Source organism: Chelon labrosus (genome assembly GCF_963514085.1).
Source record: "Chelon labrosus genome assembly, chromosome: 1".
In the NCBI taxonomy this organism is placed as follows: Eukaryota; Metazoa; Chordata; class Actinopteri; order Mugiliformes; family Mugilidae; genus Chelon; species Chelon labrosus.
The window spans coordinates 2095613-2117429 of record NC_140337.1 but is presented as its reverse complement, the minus strand read 5'-3'; the positions used below and the strand labels follow the sequence as shown (position 1 = coordinate 2117429).

General features: G+C 41.4%; 1 protein-coding gene across 1 annotated transcript; it reads left to right on the top strand.

Annotated features, from left to right (window-relative positions):
• Nucleotides 1-2428: 2428 nt before the first annotated feature.
• Nucleotides 2429-21378, top strand: LOC311490304 (protein NLRC3-like; the record flags this gene model as incomplete). The annotated part of the gene is made up of 4 exons (XM_084547721.1): nucleotides 2429-2465; nucleotides 2635-4420; nucleotides 6780-6953; nucleotides 21201-21378. 4 exons carry the CDS (start codon nucleotides 2429-2431, stop codon nucleotides 21376-21378), a joined length of 2175 nt encoding a protein of 724 aa, XP_084403847.1.
• Nucleotides 21379-21817: the final 439 nt, after the last annotated feature.

Genomic DNA, 21817 nt, shown 5'->3' with positions numbered 1-21817 from the left:
GAGTGGAACCAGCAGCTTATGGAAAAAGTGACCATGCTCTCAATGAAACTGGAATAAAAAGTCTGTAGAATGTTTCTGCTCCAAAGGAGCTGAGTTTCTTAAGGAGGTATTGTCATTGCTGACACCCCCTGAGAGTCTCTTCTGGTGGTCTTTCATCTCTCTTCCTCTTTGGGTTAAAGCTGGTTCATCACTCTTGCGTCACTGAGTTTATACAACACGTTTGTTTCATCCTTTTACTTCTGACGTCTCTGCTTTGAATTTATTCTCATCAGTTTTTATCCAACATGCACATTTATCTGTGGTGGTTTAGTTTCAGGATCCAGCAGCAAAGACCAGACTCTCCTGGATCTGGACCTGGACCTGGATCTGGATCTGGATCAGGATCTGGAGCCAGCTGTGTGTCCTTGAAGAGCGACCGGTCCAAGGACTTTATTATTACTTTTAAAGGAGGACGTGGTTGTGGTCCAGAGAGGTAAAGTGTCAGTAAATCTGTCTGACTTGAGGAGCTGAGGATAAATAAACGTTGACTTGCTCATGTCTGTTTCATCTCTGCTGCTTAGATGTTGTAGATGTTTCCTCAGAAGATAAACAGATGTTGATCTAAAACAAAACAGACACACTGGAAGAAGAAGATAGACAACATATAGATATACAGTAGAACAATCACTAACTTTATACAAGTCACATGGTTTGAGTAACTTGCTGAATTCTTGCTTATTTTACAAAGATCTTCTAAAATGGCCGACACAGTAAGTGTCAGGCCTTAGAGGAGGAGACAGATAAGAGACTGATCTTTGAAGCAGAGTAGTGTCTTCAGTCTTTAATCAGCTGTTCAGTCTGTTTCCATGGAGACAAGTCTTCATTGTGTTTGACTGTGGACCAGAGAGAGAGAAGATGAGATCTGTCTGAGGAGAGGAGGAGCTAAACTAATGCTAAGCTAACCAGAGATCATATAGACACAGTCTGCACATTAGTATGAAACATTGAGGAAGAGAGTCAGCAGCTCCACGTCTGAGGCCTCGGCCTGCAGGTCTTCTTCATTGTAGAGACTCAGATGAAACTCATCAGCTGTAACGCTGCAGAGGAAGTGGAGCTGGAGAATAAAAACTCCTGGTTCATCTACGTTCTAGTCTTCATGGACACTCGTGACCTTTGGTTTATTCCTGGAAGAGTGAACATTGTTATGTCCAGAAACTAAACTGAGACAAAGATGTCTGGACTAGAAGACGTTTCCTCCAAGTGTTCAGCTCTAAATGACTGGTGGGGAGTTTAGGTTTTTATCAGCTGAAGGTCACATGACTAAAGTCTGTTAATGACCTGATACTCACCTGGACCTGGACCTGGACCTGGAGGAACCTGTTTTGATGAACCTGGTGGTTCTCTGATGATCCATTAATGTCCAGAGACTCCTCAGCTGTTCAGAACATGTGGACATTGTTGTCCCTTGTCCTTCAGGTGTAGGTGGACAGCTGAGTCCTGACCTGAAGACCTTGTTTGAGTCGTAGAGAAGATAAACTCAGGATGAGTTGGGGGGAAGGACATCCAGGCTATTTTGTGTAGACACTTTGTTTCTAAGTGTCCAAAGTTAAAATAGTGAAATATGTTTGAGGAGACAAAGAAACAGCTGATGGCTCTGAGGTGAAGAACATGTGCCTCGCTAGGATTATCATCTCTAACATGATCAGTCAGAGAGTCTGAGGTTTCTTCATGTTTCTGTCTGCTTTGTTTTCTGTGTGGCTGATAATGGCCTGTCAGTCACTCACTGTGGGCTGGTGGACGTTTTACAGTCTTCAGTCTCTGGCTCTGGGTTCCTTCTCCAGCTGATTCATCAGGGAGGCAAAGCTTTATGAAACAGCTGCAGACTGAGCTGTTGATGGTCAGTGGGATCAGCAGGACTAGTAAACTTTTACCACTACAGAGACTCATCTGATTCACTCTTCACATCCACATATCACTCCAGGGACATTTACCTTGCGTTTTTCTCTGTGTGGACAGACATGATGACAGCTAATTGTTGATGATTGGTCCACAGAGTCCACCAGCAGAGCTCAGAGGTTCTCAGTGGTCAGTCTGCCCAGCAGCATCAGACACAGCTGGACTCCATCTTTCTGGTCTGTACATGTACAACAACTACTTTCCATCATCTTCATGCTGCACTTTGTAGACCAGTGGATTGTCAGTGTGTCCAACATGGATTTCAGTCTGCTTGTGTCATTCATATGGTATTCTGTTCCAGCTGCTGGAGGACAACATCATCACTTTTGTGAAGAACCAGCTGAAGAAGATCCAGAAGGTTCTGAGTCCAGATTACCCAGAATGCTCAGAGAGACAGAGGGAGGATGAGGAGGTGTTGGAGTGTGAGGATGAAGAGCAGAGGAGGAGCAGCAGAGATTTATTTGTGAAGATCACAGTGAACTTCCTGAGGAGAATGAAGCAGGAGGAGCTGGCTGACTGTCTGCAGAGCAGTAAGAGGATTTCTCTAAACATTGAAGCTGCTGGAGAAATGGGACATTTACTAATGTCTCCAGAGATGAACCAAGATATATTCACACACTCATTCTTTAGAGCAATGACATGTTGGAATATTTACAGGAGAGTTTATTCATTCATCTTATTTCTTGTTTCTTCATTCAGGACTTGTTGCTCCAGTTTGTGGACGTGAAGTTAAATCTACTCTGAAGGAGAAGTTCCAGTGTGTGTTTGAGGGGATTGCTAAAGCAGGAAACTCAACCCTTCTGAATGAGATCTACACAGAGCTCTACATCACAGAGGGAGGGACTGCAGAGGTCAATGATGAACATGAGGTCAGACAGATTGAAACAGCATCCAGGAAACCACACAGACCAGAAACAACCATCAGACAAGAAGACCTCTTTAAAGCCTCACCTGGAAGACATGGACCAATCAGAAGAGTGATGACAAAGGGAGTGGCTGGCATTGGGAAAACAGTCTTAACACAGAAGTTCACTCTGGACTGGGCTGAAGACAAAGCCAACCAGGACATCCTCTTCATATTTCCATTGACTTTCAGAGAGCTGAATGTGTTGAAAGAGAGAAAGTTCAGCTTGGTGGAACTTGTTCATCACTTCTTTACTGAAACCAAAGAAGCAGGAATCTGCAGCTTTGAAGAGTTCCAGGTTGTGTTCATCTTTGACGGTCTGGATGAGTGTCGACTTCCTCTGGACTTCCACAACACTGAGATCCTGACTGATGTTACAGAGTCCACCTCGGTGGAGGTGCTGCTGACAAACCTCATCAGGGGGAAACTGCTTCCCTCTGCTCGCCTCTGGATAACCACACGACCTGCAGCAGCCAATCAGATCCCTCCTGAGTGTGTTGACATGGTGACAGAGGTCAGAGGGTTCACTGATCCCCAGAAGGAGGAGTACTTCAGGAAGAGATTCAGAGATGAGGAGCAGGCCAGCAGGATCATCTCCCACATCAAGACATCACGAAGCCTCCACATCATGTGTCACATCCCAGTCTTCTGCTGGATCACTGCTACAGTTCTGGAGGATGTGTTGGAAACCAGAGAGGGAGGAGAGCTTCCCAAGACCCTGACTGAGATGTACATCCACTTCCTGGTGGTTCAGACCAAAGTGAAGAAGGTCAAGTATGATGGAGGAGCTGAGACAGATCCACACTGGAGTCCAGAGAGCAGGAAGATGATTGAGTCTCTGGAAAAACTGGCTTTTGATCAGCTGCTGAAAGGAAACCTGATCTTCTATGAATCAGACCTGACAGAGTGTGGCATCCATATCAGAGCAGCCTCAGTGTACTCAGGAGTGTTGACACAGATCTTTAAAGAGGAGAGAGGACTGTACCAGGACAAGGTGTTCTGCTTCGTCCATCTGAGCGTTCAGGAGTTTCTGGCTGCAGTCTACATGATCCACTGTTACACCAACAGGAAGACAGAGGTGCTGGAGGACTTCCTGGGAGGAAACTACAATAACTCACCTCTGGATGAATTTCTGAACAGAGTCATGATTAAATCCCTGGAGAGTAAAAATGGTCACCTGGACCTGTTAGTTCGCTTCCTTCATGGCCTCTCTCTGGAGTCCAACCAGAGACTCTTAGGATGTATGCTGGGTCAGACAGAGAACAGTCCAGAAATCTTCCAGAGAACCATCAACAACCTGAAGAAGATGAACACTGATGAAATCTCTCCTGACAGAAGCATCAACATCTTCCACTGTCTGATGGAGATGAACGACCTCTCAGTTCATCAGGAGATCCAAGAGTTCCTGAAGTCAGAGACCAGATCAGAGAAGAGACTCTCTGAGATCCACTGCTCAGCTCTGGCCTACATGCTGCAGATGTCAGAGGAGGTTCTGGATGAGTTGGACCTGAATCAGTACAACACATCATGGGAGGGACGACGGAGACTGATTCCAGCTGTGAGGAACTGCAGAAAGTTTCAGTGAGTCCTGATGTGATCATTAACAGAATCAATCAGTGGATATTAGTAGTTTAGTTCTTCAGACGTTCTCATTCTTCTTCAGTGTTCCACTTATTCACTGCAAACATCACAGTCAGTTGTATTTAGTCCCAGATGTTCTCCAGCTGTTTAAAGCTGTTCTTCTAGTTATTGACTCTTTTCTTTCTATTTCTCTGTCTTATTATTCTCTCCATCAGTAAGTTAGTTTAGCTGAAGCAGCCTCTGAGGCCTCACGTTACAATGATGAGAGGATATTGAAGGCTGTTTCTAGAGTACAGAATAATGCTGAAGTCAGTGAAGTGGCTCCACATCAACATCTATCTAAAGCTTGTTAAGATCAACATGAACCACCGTAAACTACTGATCATCCCACACAGAGACTGACCCATCAATGGAGCATTTTATTGATTGAGTTCAACGTTTCATTTTAAGGAGAGAAGTCGAGTCATATGGTCTTGTTTTTACGTCTTTCTTTCTATTTGTTTCCTGTCTTGTTTCTGTAGAGAAGAGTTGAAGCAGGAAATACTCAGAGGTCTGAATATATAAGAGCAGAACGGTAGAAGTCTGACTTGTTAAAGAGATCTGAAACACACAAAGGTCAGAGTTTAGTTTGACAGATAAAACACTGAGAACATCTGTGTGATGACTTGATGGTGAAAAGAATTCAACCTGATTGTTTGTTCATTGTGTTTGTGCTGAACAACTAAAGTTGAGCCAGTCCTGTGTCCTCCACATGGAAATATTTCACCATGTTCATACTGAATGATGTCCAGGTCTGAGGTTGTCAAGTCATGGTTTCATTTTTTTAAATTTTTATTTTTGCACAGTTTAAAAGAAAAAAATACAAGATTGACAAAGAATAAAAAAAGTAACACACAGTGCAGGAAGAAGCAGAAAGCCTAATGGGCTTATTTGAAGCCTCTACCTAAGTAATGTTAAAATTTTACAATATTTAAAAGAGAACACAAAATTAACATACAAAAAAAACAAAAAAAACAAACAAACAAACATTTAACATAAAAACAAAAAATGTGAGTGTGTAATGTGTGCGAGGTGTATGTATGTGTGTGTCTCCATGAGGGAAATATTGGTTTATACCCCTAAATTATTGATTCCTTGAGCATAAGTGTCAAAGATAAAACACAGAGACATGAACAACAACATATGAAGAAAAGCAAATTACAAAACAACCGTTAAATAATCTTTTAAGTGTCTTTTGTAGAGTTTTATAGAGGAACAGTTTTTTGCCAAATGGGAAAAGTCATTCCACAATTTAGTACCCCTAAATCTTATTGAAAATTGACCTCTGCAAGTAAGAAATTTAGGAAGATGAAGATCTGACGATTGACGAGTTGAGTAGGAATGGACCTGTGAATTTGATTTAAAATATGTCTTGAAATGCTCAGGAATATTCCCTTCACTTGAATGTATGTTATACATAAAGACACATATTTCAAAAATATTGATGTTAAAAACAGTAAGAATTTGTAGTTTTTGAAATAATTTGTGTTGGACTAAAGACTAAATGTTCCACTTGTGGACTGAAGCTGACGGCAGCAGGTCAACAGCAGAGATCATCTTTCCAACTGGAACTGTTCACTGAGCTGAACTCAGTCAAAAGATCCAGAGTCCATTAAACAGTGAAGACAGTCCAGATGTTTGTCTCATCCAGATGTCCTCATGATGGGATCAGATTAGGGCTGCCAACCGTCCCTTGAAAAACAGAATCGCCCCATATTTAGAAACAAAAGTACGCGTCCCGTATTGAGCTGAAACAGGATGCACTTTGTCCCGTATTACAGTGAGAATCCAAAATAGTGTGTAAAATGTCAATGGAACGAATGAATAACAGGACGCTTTATATGAACATTTTACGGTAAACTTATTCCCAGGCCGTCTCCTGCTCTGTGACCAATGAGCTGACAGCAGGAATCCCTCTCATCTCATTGGTCGAGGTACTGTTACTTGTGAAGAAGATACCAGAAAACAACAAAGCAACAACTTTTCCTCACACTTTCTGTTTGCACTTTTCTTATTGCACTATTACAAGAGGAATGTTCTGCTTTCTATTGTTTTATATTAATTTATACAGTTTTAAGTTAAGCAGGACAGGTTTCTGTTTTATTCTGTTCATCTGCACATTCAACTAAACAAAGGTCTGACAGAGATGATGAGAATGATTGTTTCCTGTCAAACACAGTCAGAGAAGATGAGCTGAACCACTGATGTGGAGACAAAATGTCCAACAGGATGTGTCCAACTGTTCACTCATCAAACCCATCATGTTCATAGAAATGTCTTCTTCCATTATAACAGATTTCATGTATTTGTCTCATGACAGACTTTATAACTGTTGGCTCTCAGAGAGTCACTGTGAAGTCGTGGCCTCAGCTCTGAAGTCCAACCCCTCCCATCTGAAACATCTGGACCTGACTGGAAACTACCTGGAGGATTCAGGAGTGAAGCATCTGTCTGCTGGACTGGAGAGTCCAAACTGTAAACTGGAGACTCTGAGGTCAGTTTTCATTTATTTTCTTCTCAGGCTTCTGAAGAATGGAGATCCAGTTTAGATGAGTTCTCTTGTCAGGACTGTCAGATAGAAAAGGAGCTCAAAGAGTTTAAATGAAGGAGCATCATGTTCCTGAACATCAGCAGGTATCTCCTCAGTCATCAGACGTGCACAGGTACGGGCTATTGTTGCTCAGGAAACAGCCCGTTTGCCCTTAGTAGCTGAGCTGCCCCTCTGGAGGCAGTGTCTTTTTTTTTTGCTGTTGTGTCTACATCAATACAATGAGCCCATAACTGGTAAAGTAGAAGTGTTCATTCATTCATTCATTCATCAGCTGTAACAGCTTGTTCCTGTGGTTGAACAGGAAGTGATAATGTGATCACCAGTGTTGGGTATAGTTACTTTGAAAAGTAATTAGTTCGTTTACTACGTTACATCCAAAAAAGGTTCAAAAAAGGCAACTGGACTTGTAGAGTTTTTTTCCAGAAGACGTTTCACCACTCATCCGAGTAGCTTCTTCAGTTCTGGTGGACTGGTGGGAAATCCATCCATAAACGCATGTGCCAACACAGGAGAGCCAGCTCATCAGGAAACAATTCAGTGGTCCACCTACACCTGAACGACAAAGGGCACTCCTTTGAAGATAACAACGTCCAAATCTTAGCCAGAGAAGACCGATGGTTTGAAAGAGGAGTAAAGGAAGCCATCTATGTCAGGCTGGAAAAACCTTCACTAAACAGAGGAGGTGGACTGAGATTTAATCTGCCATCTATTTACAATACAGTCTTAACTTCTGTCCCCAAGAAGTTTCAGTCTCATTCACACCTTGACACTGGAACCTCTGACGGACAAGAGTCGTTAGAGAACCATTCATAGGGAAGAGGACAGGGACAACACAGTCCCCCCTAAACTACAGGTAAGTACCCAGTCGTTAAGGGAAATTAGCTGCACCACTTTCTGGTTATTAGCATAACAAGCAAGTTTTTTCAGGAGGAGTTCCCATTTAAACCTCAGACTTCCCTCCCCCAAAACTGAAGAAGCTAGTGGTGAAACGTCTTCTGGAAAAAAACTGTACAAGTCCAGTTGCTTTTTTTTTTTTTAAACCTTTTTTGGATATACCATGACCTGGATGACTGAGAACCTTCACAGACACGTTACTACGTTACCATCAATTAAAAGTAATCCGTTACGTTACAGCGTTACCTATGAATAAAAGTAAAGCGTTAGAGTACTCATGTGTTACCAAAAATTAAAAGCCGTTTGCAGCGCCTCACACATGCTGCAACTCAGTGACACAGACACACAGCCTCCTTTAAATGCACAGAGAAGTCCTGACAATGAATAACGTCAGTCATCCAACCAAATTAACTCTGCAGGATAACAATACCAGGAAAGACAGTCAGCAATATGCCACATAGCGTTTTATTAATGAATTATTTTTTGGTCAGTTAGAACATATGATCAAAATTCAGGAGTTCATTTTGTTTGCTACTCATATACACCTACCCAGCCCAGGTAGCCTATATATGAGCACCTAACAAGATTAGGAAACTCCTGAATTTTTTTTAACCCCAATGCAGTTATGAAAGTGCATTTAATTGCGCTTAAGTAAACACAATCTGAGGTAAACAGGTAGCAGATTCAGATCCATTTAGAAATGAACGACTAGTCAACGATCTAACAGAAATTTTTACAGCTGCCTCTATGTCAAACAAAAATGATAACAGGCCGAATAACACAAACAATAAAATCGCTCACTGGCACACAGGCAAATGACAAATAGCCTAATAGCTGAACTATGAAAATAATATTCAAGTGTCACAAGCCTAAATTCACTTTACCATCGTCCACTTCCATTTACTCTTCAAAGTAGTGATTAAAACGTAGCAGAAGAAGATTTTAGAAATGTCTGTCTGACAGTCGACTTCTCTGAGGAGTAAGAACGAGACTCCTGAGGCTGAAAAGCCTCTCCACGGGTGCACTGGAGGGTGATAGAGTGGTGCTTGGCTTGGGGAAGTACTTGTGGGCGGGTTGGGGACATGTTCAGGTTCATGGGTTTGTTTGAGTGTGTTACCTCAGGTTACAATGTATGTTCTTCATGTGTCTTGTTTTATTAGATTTTGTGCACGTTTGAGAGGATACCAGCTTTTTTTACGGAGATAATGTCAGTATCTGATAACATAACATATGGCAGTATAAACAATAAATTTACATTGGTCTCATTGAATGTTAAGGGGTTGGGTCATGTCATTAAAAGGGGTCGCGTCTTCTCGCATCTCAAGTCATAAAACCAGACGTAATTTTTCTTCAGGAAACATTGGTGTAAATGAGCAGCGCAGGTTGAGAACAAGTTAGATTTCCTAAGTTTATCAAGCACCTTTTACCCTCAAATCTAGGGGGTTGCTATTCTTTTCTGAAAAAATCTACCATTTCACCTTGATTGTATGACAGCAGACCCATATGGAAGGTATTTGATGATATCTGGGAACATAAACTCCCTTCTGATAACGATGCTTAATATCTACGACCCAAATATTGATAATCCTGATTTCTTCTGAAAGGCATTTGATTTGATACTGGACTCTGCCCTGAATGTCATTATTGGGGGTGATTTTAATTGTCATCTTGACCCAGTCCCAGATAGACTTTCTACAAAACCACCCCCTGCTATATCTTCAGTAGGAATTCTGAATGATCTAATCAAAACAAGGAATATGGTTGATATATGGCGACTGCAGCATCCTACAGATGAGGAGTTTTGTTTTTATGCTCATGTCCATAAGTCTTACACCAGGATTGATTACTTTCTGATAGCTGCTGAATTATTGCCCAGTGTTACTGATTCTACTTCTCATAATATTTTAATATCTGATCACAGTCCAGTTTCTCTCAACTTCAGAAATATCGTGTCTTGTCTAAAATATAGCTGGCGCTTCAACCCTCTTCTTCTGGAGGATCAGTCTTTTATTGAGTATATGACTGCACGCATAGACCAATGATAATGGGGAAGTCTCTGATTCTATATTGCAGCCAGAGATGACTTAGATGCCCCAGTTTCTGACACTGACCTCTTGAATGCTATTGGAGCCTTCCCCTCTGGAAAAACATCCGGCCCAGATGGCTTTGGTTGTGAATTTTATAAATCATTTCATGACAAAATAGTTCCACTGATGCTGAGGATGGTGAACGATTCTATGAGAAGTAAGACCCTCCCCAGTTGATTATAATTTTTGATTAATTTGGTTAATTATATTTTGGCTGGCACTTGAGGAAGCATCGTGCCAAAAACAAAAGAAATCAGTTTAGACTTACGAAAGAGAATTGTTGATGCTCACAAAGCAGGAGAAGGATACACAAAGTTATCACAGCGTTTCCAAGTGTCAAGAAGTGGAGTGAGAACCATCATCAAGAAATTAAAAGAGAGCCACACTGTACGGAACAAGCCTGGCAGAGGTAGGAAGCGAAGTATTTCAAAGAGCCTGGAAAGAGAGATGTGTCTAAAGACCCCAGAACAACCGCCAAGACACCAGGGAATGACTTAACCTTGTCGGGAATTGTAGTCTCAAAGAAGACAATCACTAGAGTTCTGCACAGGAATGGACTGCGAGGTTGCAGACCAAGAAAAACTCCACTTCTGCAGAAGAGACCTTAAAGGCAGACTGAAGTATGCTAAGGACAACCTGGCAAAAGATGATGCATACTGGAAGCATGTCCTTTGGTCAGATGAGACGAAACGAGAGCTCTTTGGCCACAGAGACATTGCTTATGTTTGGAGAAAGAAGGGTGAGGCGTATAACCAACAGAACACCATCCCCACAGTGAAACACGGTGGAAGGAGTATTATCCTGTGGGGATGCTTTAGTGCATCTGGAACTGGGAATCATGAAGAAAGAAGGATATGTGAAGATTTTTAAAGAAAATGTCAAGCAGTCAGCAGCAAAACTGGGTCTGGGTCATCGCTTTGTCTTCCAACACGACAACGACCCAAAACACACGTCACTCCTGGTGAAGAACTACCTCCAGAAGACCAAAGTGAATGTTATTGAATGGCCTGCACAAAGTCCTGACTTGAATCCTGTAGAAAATCTGTGGGGTGAACTACAGACCAAGGTCCATGCCAGAATGCCATCAAATCTGGAAGAGCTTCAGAGATTTGCCAAACAAGAATGGGCTAGTATTCCTCAGGAGACGTGTCAGGGACTTGTTTAAAACTACAACAAACAACTACAGGCTGTTATCCAGCAAAAAGGATACACAATTGACAATTAACATCAGGGGCGCTAATAATTTTGACCCTGGTAATTTTTGGTTTTTGTGAAATAATTTCATTTCTGTGTGGAAAGTAAAATAATGTAAGCATCCAAAATAAAAGGCGGATGTTTGAAAGACGTGTGTTAAAAATTCTTTGCTCTGTTTAACAGCACTTGGGAAATATTTTCAAAAGAATCAAATTTCCAAAGGGGGGCTAATAATTTCGGCCTCAACTGTAAACACTACTTTTTATCTCTCATTTTCTCACATCACAGATATTTTATATAAACTTGATGAACTAAAAGACTTTTATACAAATGTACGATAGCCAAAGTAGTTCATTGCCTTCTCTCCTGGCACCGTCAGTGGTATGGATAAAGAACAAAACAAAGACAGGACAGAAAAAACACACACGCACACCCTGAGAGTCAAAATCTTGGTCAGTACAAAAAATAAATCCAGGATAAAAATGAAAACCACCACATAGCAGTCTAATTCACAAACTGATCATTTAGGTCTCATCAAGTAAGGCCAAAATGGCTTCCATGCTTTCTCATAAAAAGTTGGTGCACTCCATCTGCTAAGGTGAATCCGTTCCATCCTAGAAACAAAAACCATTTCATTGAGCCACCTCTTAAAGCAAGGCGCTGATGGAGACTTCCAATGAAGTAAAATCAGTTCTTTGGCTGCTACCGTGCCCGTTTTGAGAACCTGCTCACAGTGGGAAGGGATCCTTCCAGAAGAACCAAAGATAGCCAGGTTACAGTCCGGTTGAATATTTATTTTATATTGCCTAGAGAACCAGTTAAATATGTCGCTCCAAAGGTTGTCCAGTGCTGGGCAGTACCAGAACAAATGTGAGAGTGAACCTTCAGCTCTGTTACATCTATGACACATGGAAGACACTGATCCAAATATTCTATTAAGTTTAGTTTTGGAATAATGCAGTCTATGTATGACTTTAAACTGAATGAACTGATATCTGGAGTTCAAAGAACACTTCTGTACATTAGATTAGTTGTTTAAAAAAAATGTAATGGCAAATAAACAGGGAGGTTTTAAGAGAGATACAAGACCCTTGGAAGTGCAACCATTTTAATGGCATTAATGCAGCCAATCATTGAGAGAGGGAGCAACTTCCAGTTTCTAATACTGGCTTTAAGTTTATCCACCATGTCCAAAGAATTAAATTTCAGTAAAAGTTTGGGGTTTCTGGAGATCTTAAGGCCAAGATAATTAATATGAGTAGTACAGTTGAGGCCGAAATTATGATGTGTATATGCATCATATTCACTAACAAGATACAAGCATACATGCTTGTATCTTGTTCTATATCTAACTGTTCTAGTGTAAAGGGTTAGGGTTATAGTTATATGTAACACTTACAATAGAATATTCATATTAAACAATACACAATAGATATGAGGAATAAGAATAATTTGCTAGGCTACTATATGTAATTTTGGGCTATGGTTCGACTCATGGAGCTCTGTGAAGATCAATGAAGCACAAGACACAGTACTGATGTTACCGGTATTGTATTGAATATTCTTTGAACAAAAAATACTTGAAATGCATCAAGAAAAACAATGAGCAAAATGATAAAGCCAAAACAATAACACAAAAATCTCACAGTTGCAATGCAATAGTTTATATTCAGTCCTACTAGTAGTGGTTTCAGTAAAAGTTCATTAAATGCACCTCTAAGTCTCAAATTCAAACCTTTCAATCACTTAAATCAAAAGCAGTATGAAATGACAGTTCTTTGTTCATGAGGTTAACAGTGAATGCAGTATATGATGTGATGTTCCTACCACACCATTGAGAAAGGGCATGAAGCAGGTAGGCTTGAGGCCTGCCAATAGGTGGGGTGGGTGAATGGGTGAATCCTCGAATCCTTTCAGAAGTTGTCCAGGTCTTTCAAAGGGGTAGCTCGCCATCAATCTCGAATTTCTCCATCCATAAAAGCCTAACCTGTTTTGCAAACAGGCATCATTAGAACCATCATCATCATCAGTCTTTCCACATTCAATGTATGCGCTTTCCTCAGTCTCACCAGTGTTCAGCCAAATGTCATTATCCAGAAATCCAAGGCAGCAGTAGAAATGGTTGGGTACCCTTGTTCCTCAGGGTTCTGTGCTAGGACCAATACTCTTCACGTTATACATGTTGCCATTAGGCAAGATTATTAGAAAACATGGCATAAACTTTCATTGCTATGCAGACGACACCCAGCTATATTTATCTATGAAACTAATCAGTTGGTTAAACTCCAAGCATGCCTTAAAGACATAAAGGCTTGGATGACCTGTAATTTCCTACTCTTAAACTCAGACAAAACAGAAGTTATTGTATTCGGTCCTAAGCATCTCAGAGATTCATTATCTAATCACATGGTGTCTTTGGATGGCATTACCTTGGCCTCCAGTACTACTGTAAAAAACCTTGGTGTTATATTTGATGAGGATATGTCCTTTAAATGTCACATAAAGCAAGTGACCAGGACTGCCTTCTTTCACCTGCGTAATATTGTCAAAATTAGGAACATCCTGTCTCAGAGTGATGCTGAAAAACTAGTTCATGCATTTGTGTCGTCCAGACTGGATTACTGTAATTCATTACTGTCTGGCTGTCCAAATAGCTCTTTAAAAAGCCTCCAGTTGATTCAAAATGCCGCAGCAAGAGCATTGACAGGAATTAGCAAGAGAGATCATATTACTCCAGTTTTAGCTTCTCTTCACTGGCTCCCTTTAAAGTCTAGAATAGAATTTAAAATCCTCCTCTTTACATACAAGGCCCTTAAAGGCCTAGCTCCATCGTATCTTAAAGACCTCATTGTACCATATCATCCCAACAGATCACTTCGGTCTGAAAGTGCAGGCCTACTTGTGGTTCCTAGAATTTCAAAAAGTAGAATGGGAGGTAGAGCTTTCAGCTATCAGGCTCCTCTCCTGTGGAACCAGCTCCCAGTCTGGGTTCGGGAGGCAGACACTCTCTCTATTTTTAAGGTCAGGCTTACGACTTTCCTTTTTGATCAGGCTTATAGTTAGGGCTGGACTAAACCATCCCTTAGTTATGCTGCTATAGGCCTAGGCTGCTGGGGGATGATGCACCAAACACATGTCCTCCTTCTTTCTTCTCTCTCCACTCTCGCATCCTCCACTTTCTTTTCTCTGGCACAGAGTTCTTGCCCTCTAATTTCCTATATACGACTAGTCATACAATTCTGTGCTATTACTATGTAGAATGTTTACTGCTGTGTGCCCCCCCCCCCTTCTTGTGAAGTATCTCTGGCCTGGAGTGGTGTGTTTCCTGTGGAGCTCTATACTACATCTGTTGTCGTGGTCTCATCAGCCTGCCCAGTCTTCATGGAATCCTGCAGTTATCCACTCCTACCTGAATGAACAATTCTCCAACCTGCCTATGATTCCTCTTACATTTTCAAACTGTCATGTAACATCATCAGTTTGTATCATAAGATTCCACATGTATACTTTAGTCAGATATGTGTATCTATGACAGATGTACGTTTATCTTGCTGTTCTCTTCTCTCTTTCTTCTGTCTGTACCCGGCTGGCCTTAGGCAGATGGGTCCCTCCATATGAGCTGGGTTCTGCTCGAGGTTTCTTCCTGTTAAAAGGGAGTTTTTCCTTGCCACCGTTGCCTTCAGGCTTGCTCTGGGGGTTTCAGGCTGGGTTTTTGTAAAGCGTCTTGAGACGATTTGTATTGTTATTGACGCTATATAAATAAAAAAAAAATTGAATTAATGGAATGGTGGAGGCCTGTTAGCATTAGCATTTGTTAGCTCTGATACTGAACAGTTTCCAACTTGTTTCAGTTGAGATGTGACTCACCAATCCAAGGAGAAGTCATGTTTCCAAATTCCTGCTGGTTTACGATACAGATTCTGATGTTGAGTGATATGGTGTGATCGAGTGGCTGCTGTGTGTCTGAATGAAGCTGAGTTCACTTCAAACAAAGGAAGGGTTGAATACCAGGTGGAAAAGACTGCAGGTGATTAGCAAGACTGCAGGTGATTGTCTCAGGTGACAATGAGGAAGTCCAATGCTTTGAAGGTGTCTGATTGGCTGTTTCCTGTTCCTATTTTCCTTCAGGTTGTGATTTGCGTTGGCCAACAATAAACTATGGCAGAGTGACTTAAGTTACCAGTGCTACATATAGTTTTCAGGACCCACCACACACAAGCTTCATCAACAGGCCTGCAACGGTTAAAATCTCATTAATAGTGTGTTTTATAAATGAATGTGTGTGGGCCACAGGTTAATATTGAGTTCAGAGTTGTGAATTAAAGCACACTGTTTTAAAGGTGACTTGAAGATCCTAAAGAGATCAGAGTTAGTTTTGAGAGTATCTTACAGTTTTTTCTTTAAGTTAAAGGAAAGGTGTGAAACCAAGAGAACCTGTGAATTTTATTTTGAAAACCTCTTTATTTACATATTGCATTTTATTTTTACTGGACAATCAAAACCTTTACATTTTATTTCATTTCGTAAATAAATACCTGAGGAGGAGGATTATTGCATTTAAAGTAGAGCTGTGGCCATTTATTAAAGTAACCTATATTATTAGAGTTACATACGTTATAAAAGTGACATATAAAATAGTTGTATCTTTCTACAAGGAGCCCAGGCCCAGTCTCATAGTATTAACCACTCTAGCTTTATATTTATCTACATGGGACCTGGGTTACATATGTTTTAGTTCAAACTGTTATTAAAAGTGTTAAAATAACATTTCATGAAGGTTAAAATAGTTTGATGAATGTGTTAAAAATGTAATAAATAAGTTTGAAATGTTTTTTTAAAAGACACAGAAGTGCATTATTAAGTCTTTCATTTTATTTTGAAAGAGCTCATGGTGAGAGAGGAAGTACCAATGGAGAAAGAGGGTAATACTGGTCCCTGATTGGTCAAAGGTGTGTGATTGGTGGGGTCAGACCGGAAGAGAGAGTGAGTGTAAAAATGAATTAGAGAATGAACGAGAACGAGAGACGATCGGAACGAGCGCCGACGAGTCACCTGGCAGTAATGTAATTTAATGAGATAAAGTGGTAGTTTCAGCATCTAGAGGACTGTCTGCTCCACATTCTGGACCTGGATAGCTGAGCTACGCCTGATTGTGGACAACTAGGCTGCGTTCAGACTGCAGACGGATCTGATTCAAATCTGATTCCTTCTCATATCCGATTTTTAGGGCTGACTGTTCACACTGCCTTTAGCAAGTGTCCAAATCGGATATGGTTCTGTTCAGACTGGGCCACATTCTTCACCGGTCTGATAGGTTGCTGTAGCAACGAGCAGAAGCGTCATTCAGCACGTGTATTTGTCAGACGTCATATAATTGCGACAGCGACAAGCAAAACTAGACAATTCCCCTGCGGGAAATCGCGAGAGTGATGCAGTGGCCGCAGCAGTCTGCGATACCATGCTATATTGCTGTGACAGTACGATGCTACGATGCTATGATGATGCTACTATGCCAAGATGCTACTACAATGCTATGATGCTAAGATACTAAGATGCTATGATACTAAGATGCTACAAAGCTAAGATACTATGTTGCTACGATGCTAAGATGCTACAATGCAATTATACTAAGATGCTATGATGCTAAGATACTATAATGCATTATAGCAATGTAGCATCATTAAAGCATCTTAGCATCATAGCATTGTAGCATCTTAGCATCATAGCATTCAAATAGTCATTTAAGGCCTGGTTCCTACTGACTGGATGGGTGTGAGTTTGATGTCATGCAGGGTACAACAAACCAAACAGGATGAGGAGGATGCAGTAGGCCTGGCTGACAGAGAGAGACACTGAGAAGGGTCGTCCTTTATGCTTCGCCTTCTACAAACTGAAGGGCAGGTACAGGCAGCAGACCCCTCCCAGCTCCACCTGAAAGCCAGCATCAAATAAGGAAGAGAGTGGGAGGGATCTCACTAGGATCCCCAGACAAAGAACGAGCGAATCGTAACAATTGATCGTTAATCATAATAATTTTAACAATAAAACTCATTACTCCTACCTGAGCAATAGTTTAACAGTTTACGGCACAGTCTTACAGTTAGAAAAACATCAATATTAAACTTAACACATCCAGGCTGTAACAAGGAATCAGTGATGAAGTGAAGACCTTCAAATTGTCCTGCGAGTCCAGCTCTTTGTCTCATGTTGGACGTCACTGCAGTCTGTCTGGATCAGCTGGAGGAAAACTATAGGCAGACAAATAGACATGTCAAATAATGTTATGTAACATACTTAATATAACTCTTATGAGTGTTCAACAGCTCATTATTTATTTAATTAAAAACATCATATTATATTAAATTACTCCAATTATATATATATACTGTCATTAATGTTGTTGCAAGCCATAAATGTTTCCTACTTTATGTGGTGGAATAATATATTTTTCAGTTTGACACAGTTAAATTAAAAAATATCTTCCCTTTAAATTGTAAAACTTCAACATTATTACTGTACTGATAAGCACCCGCTAGCAACGCGGCGAATTAGCCGGCGGCTAACCCCACTAGCCTCCGCGTTAGCTCACGGCTAACTGCCGCGGCTAATTCGTGTTTAACTCCCGCGGGTCCGCGTTTGAATCCCGGTTAGCTAGCGGTTAGCTAGCGGTTAGCTCGAGGCTAACTCCGCGGTTGAGTCCGCGGCGTTAAGGTAGCGGCTAGCTAGCTCCGTTAGCTCCGCTAGCTTGCTAACATACATGAGCTATGCTGGAAGGCTAGTCGTCGGCTAAATCACCGGGCGGCTAGTCGTTAGCGTCTGTTAGCAGTTGAGCTATTCACTGACCTAATAAGATGAAGGAAACGGGTCAGGGATGTTGTGTCAGGAGTTTCAGCAAAGCAGCCAGATATAATTTGTGTTTAAAATAAAGGAAAAGGTCAAACCATAGCTAAGAGGCCCAGCAGCTGTGTGAAAGCACCATGGGAGACAGGGATGGTTTGGGGGGTTTTAATGTTTTGGCAGATCATGTTTTCCACTAAGAGCTCTTTTCCCGCCTCTCGTCCCCTGCAGCTGCGTGTGTAAGCTGGTTGGGGTCTGGTTGTCATGACTACCAGGGTCAACCGCTCCTGTTCGAATGTCAGTTGGAAGACGGGGAGAGAGAGAGAAAATGCTGAAATATCGCCTCGAACAGGAAGTACTTGTGGCCAAACCGTATTTCCAATCATTGAATCGACTTAACTTTGGGCATCTTGAGGCTTTCCTGAACGTCTACATATGCAGTTTGTGGGTAAAATGAAGAAATGTGACCTATTTAAAGCGATTCAAAGAAAGGTTACTTCTGCTTTCCTCCAGAAATTTCCCTGCCTTTTTAACATGGCAGTCTATGGAGCTGTGGGTGGGTGTTGCTGGCGCATCTTTGTGTCTGACACCAAAACTATAAGACTTACAGCTTTAGCAGACGAATTTGAGTGAGAAGACACATTTTCCTACGTTTCTATGTATAAATTATGTCTGTCGTGTGAAATTTGTGGCCACGGGAGCAGTTTCTGTGCAGTTTTTTGACTAACTTTCTTCTCCCCTCCTCACTCTAGCTGATGATGTCATCCACTCTAGCACAAACATTCCGCGCAATACACACCCATTATAAACCCTGAAATTTGAGTAAAAACCTACACAACTCTGAGGCTTCATAGTTTAAAAACGGTAAAAGTTGTCGATAAGTGAAGTGAATCTCTGAAGAGAAGGCAAGAGTACCTACGTTTTAAAGTTTAAATGAAGTCTCTCGGTTAAAGTATTTAACGACTGCGTCGCGAAAAAATCTTGTTTGGAAGAACTGTATAGAAGCATACCGAGTCCGATCGAGACGCACGTTTTGATGTATTTTGACCTGTGTGCGACGAACGGTATTTGAGTTGAAAAGTTTCGAAAATCGCTGTGGAAAAAGTTTAATAATAAGAAGAAAAACGTAGTGAAGAACACTGCAAACTATTGGCCCCCATAGCTTTGCTATGAGGGGTCAATAGTTTGCATTGCAGGCACTGCATCACTAATAAGAAGAAAAACGTAGTGAAGAACAATAGTTTGCAGTGCTTCGCACTGCAAACTATTGGCCCCCATAGCTTTGCTATGAGGGGTCAATAGTTTGCATTGCAGGCACTGCATCACTAATAATAATAAGAAGAAAAACGTAGTGAAGAACAATAGTTTGCATTGCAGGCACTGCATCACTAATAAGAAGAAAAAACGTAGTGAAGAACAATAGTTTGCAGTGCTTCGCACTGCAAACTATTGGCCCCCATAGCTTTGCTATGAGGGGGGTCAATAGTTTGCATTGCAGGCACTGCATCACTAATAAGAAGAAAAACGTAGTGAACGCAGCCTAAGAGACATTTCTGCTCCAAGTTTCTTTGTAGTTGTGCACGTTTCGCTAGCTTCTGAGCGTCATTAGCATTCGCTAGCTAAGTGAATGGAGCATTAGCCGCTGCGTAGCTAAAGCAGCTAACTCTGTGGCTGAGCCTTGCTGTTTCTACACGGGACCGTGAGGATTTATCTGGAACACTGCCGGTGGGACAAGTTGTCGGTCGGACGTCGTCGCGGGTTGCCTGTGGAGACTCCATCTTTCTTTCACCTGTCTGCTTCCATATTGGGCCATTACCTTCAGCCTCGCCCTTTCATCACAGACTCGGACTGGATCAACTTCATTTAAATCACCAGTGTGGGAACGCTTTGGTTTCCCGGTGCAACATAACGGTGATGGCACGCGAGTGGTGGACCGGACAAAGACTGTCTGCCGACGATGTTTGGCGGAGGTGCGGTACGTCGCTGGAAACACATCAAACATGCTAACGCACATAAGACGGCGTCACCCCAATATGTCTGTCACTGGTGCGAGGAAAAAAAACGTGTGTGCAACAAGTTAGTTGAGTTACCAAGTTACCAAAGTTGCCAGTTGCTACCTGACTACCTCAGTTTATCCCTACAAGAAATTGTGCTTTTTCTTTTCCTCTGTATGAACAAAATGAATGAATGGTATGAGAACCCTCCTAATGCATTTGTTTGATGTTTTATTCTAGTTTTTACTTTTAGAACAGGAGGTGGTTTTTAGTTTTTTCAGTCTATTGGTGTCTGTTCAAAATCAATGAATAAAGCTAGTTTTCTACATGTGTGAGTTTTTGTTTCTTTGTTCCTGTTGGACCGAACCGTGACCGAACCGTGACACCGTGTGTACCGTTCCACCCCTATCATTAACAGAGTTCTTGGTGTCACTAATCATTCTTTCTGTCCATACTGTCTGTGGAGACATCCCCTTCTAGTCTGACTCCAATGAGACAAGATGGAGGACAACATCCACAGTGTTGTGTGGATGAATGATTGTAAAGTTGATCTTCAACTCATCTTGTTCTTCAGCACATCCAGTCAGTATCTTTGTGTTTCCACAGTGTTTCCTGCTGAGCTGCAGTGGAGGGACAGGAACTCAAAGAGGAACTTTGATTAGTGTCAGTCAGACTGCTGAAGCTTCATATTAGTGTCAGCTGAACAGTGGAGTTGTGTTAGGAAGAGACAACTTCACAGTCAGTGTGGACAGCAGGAATCTGAAGAACTCTGTAATGTCCATATGACATGTGACTGTTGTTGGAAGACACACTTGAATATGTCAACTTGTCCTTTAACATTTGAATGACACAAACCTCCTGAGACACCAAATCCAGGAAGAAGAAGGTCCTGGAATCAAAGAACTAATCAACAGTTTGTAGTCCAACATGTGTGAGGAGGAGATATTGATCCTGTAATGAGCTCAGCAGCATCTTATTGATCTGTGTTGACATGAATAGTTGTCTGAATGTTGTGCTGACGTTTGGATGATGTCTGTAGAAGGCTGACATGATGAAGATCCACAATAACACAAGGACAAAGTCACTCTACTCATTTTAGAGAACAGCTCATTGATCAGGACACATTTCAGACCTCAACACATCTGATTGATCATCAATCATTTCATCTTTTATTCTTTATTCAGATTGTGGAGCTGCAGTTTGTCAGAGATCAGCTGTGATTCTCTGGTCTCAGCTCTGAAGTCCAACCACTCCCATCTGAAACACCTGAACCTGAATAACAACAACCTGAAGGATTCAGGAGTGAAGCAGCTGTGTGGTTTTCTGGAGAGTCCAGACTGTAGACTGGAGACTCTGGGGTGAGTTAACTGTCTGTTACTGTTGTAGATCTGATATGTTAATCACCAACTGAATCTAATTTATTTTAAATAAAACTTTATTGTTCCTCAAAATGAAGACAAATACAAACTCATTTAAATAACTGTATAATGTTGAGCTTCATTTATGGAGTGAAATTAGTCTGAAAATGGTCACAAATGCATGTTCCATGATCCACACGTGAAACATGACATTCACAAATGCGTACCTAGCTATCTGAACGTGTGTGATTGTTTTGCAAATTCACAAATCAGATGGTTCATCTTCACAAAGCGTTCGAGTGAACGCTGGTGTGGCTTGCTGCCGCTGCTCGCCGGTAACTTTTTTTAACTTTTTGTCTTGAACGTCATTATGGTCTTGCCACCTAATAGACTTTGGTTTATGCTGGTGCAGTGGCTTTGAAACAGTCTGATCTGCCCGTTTT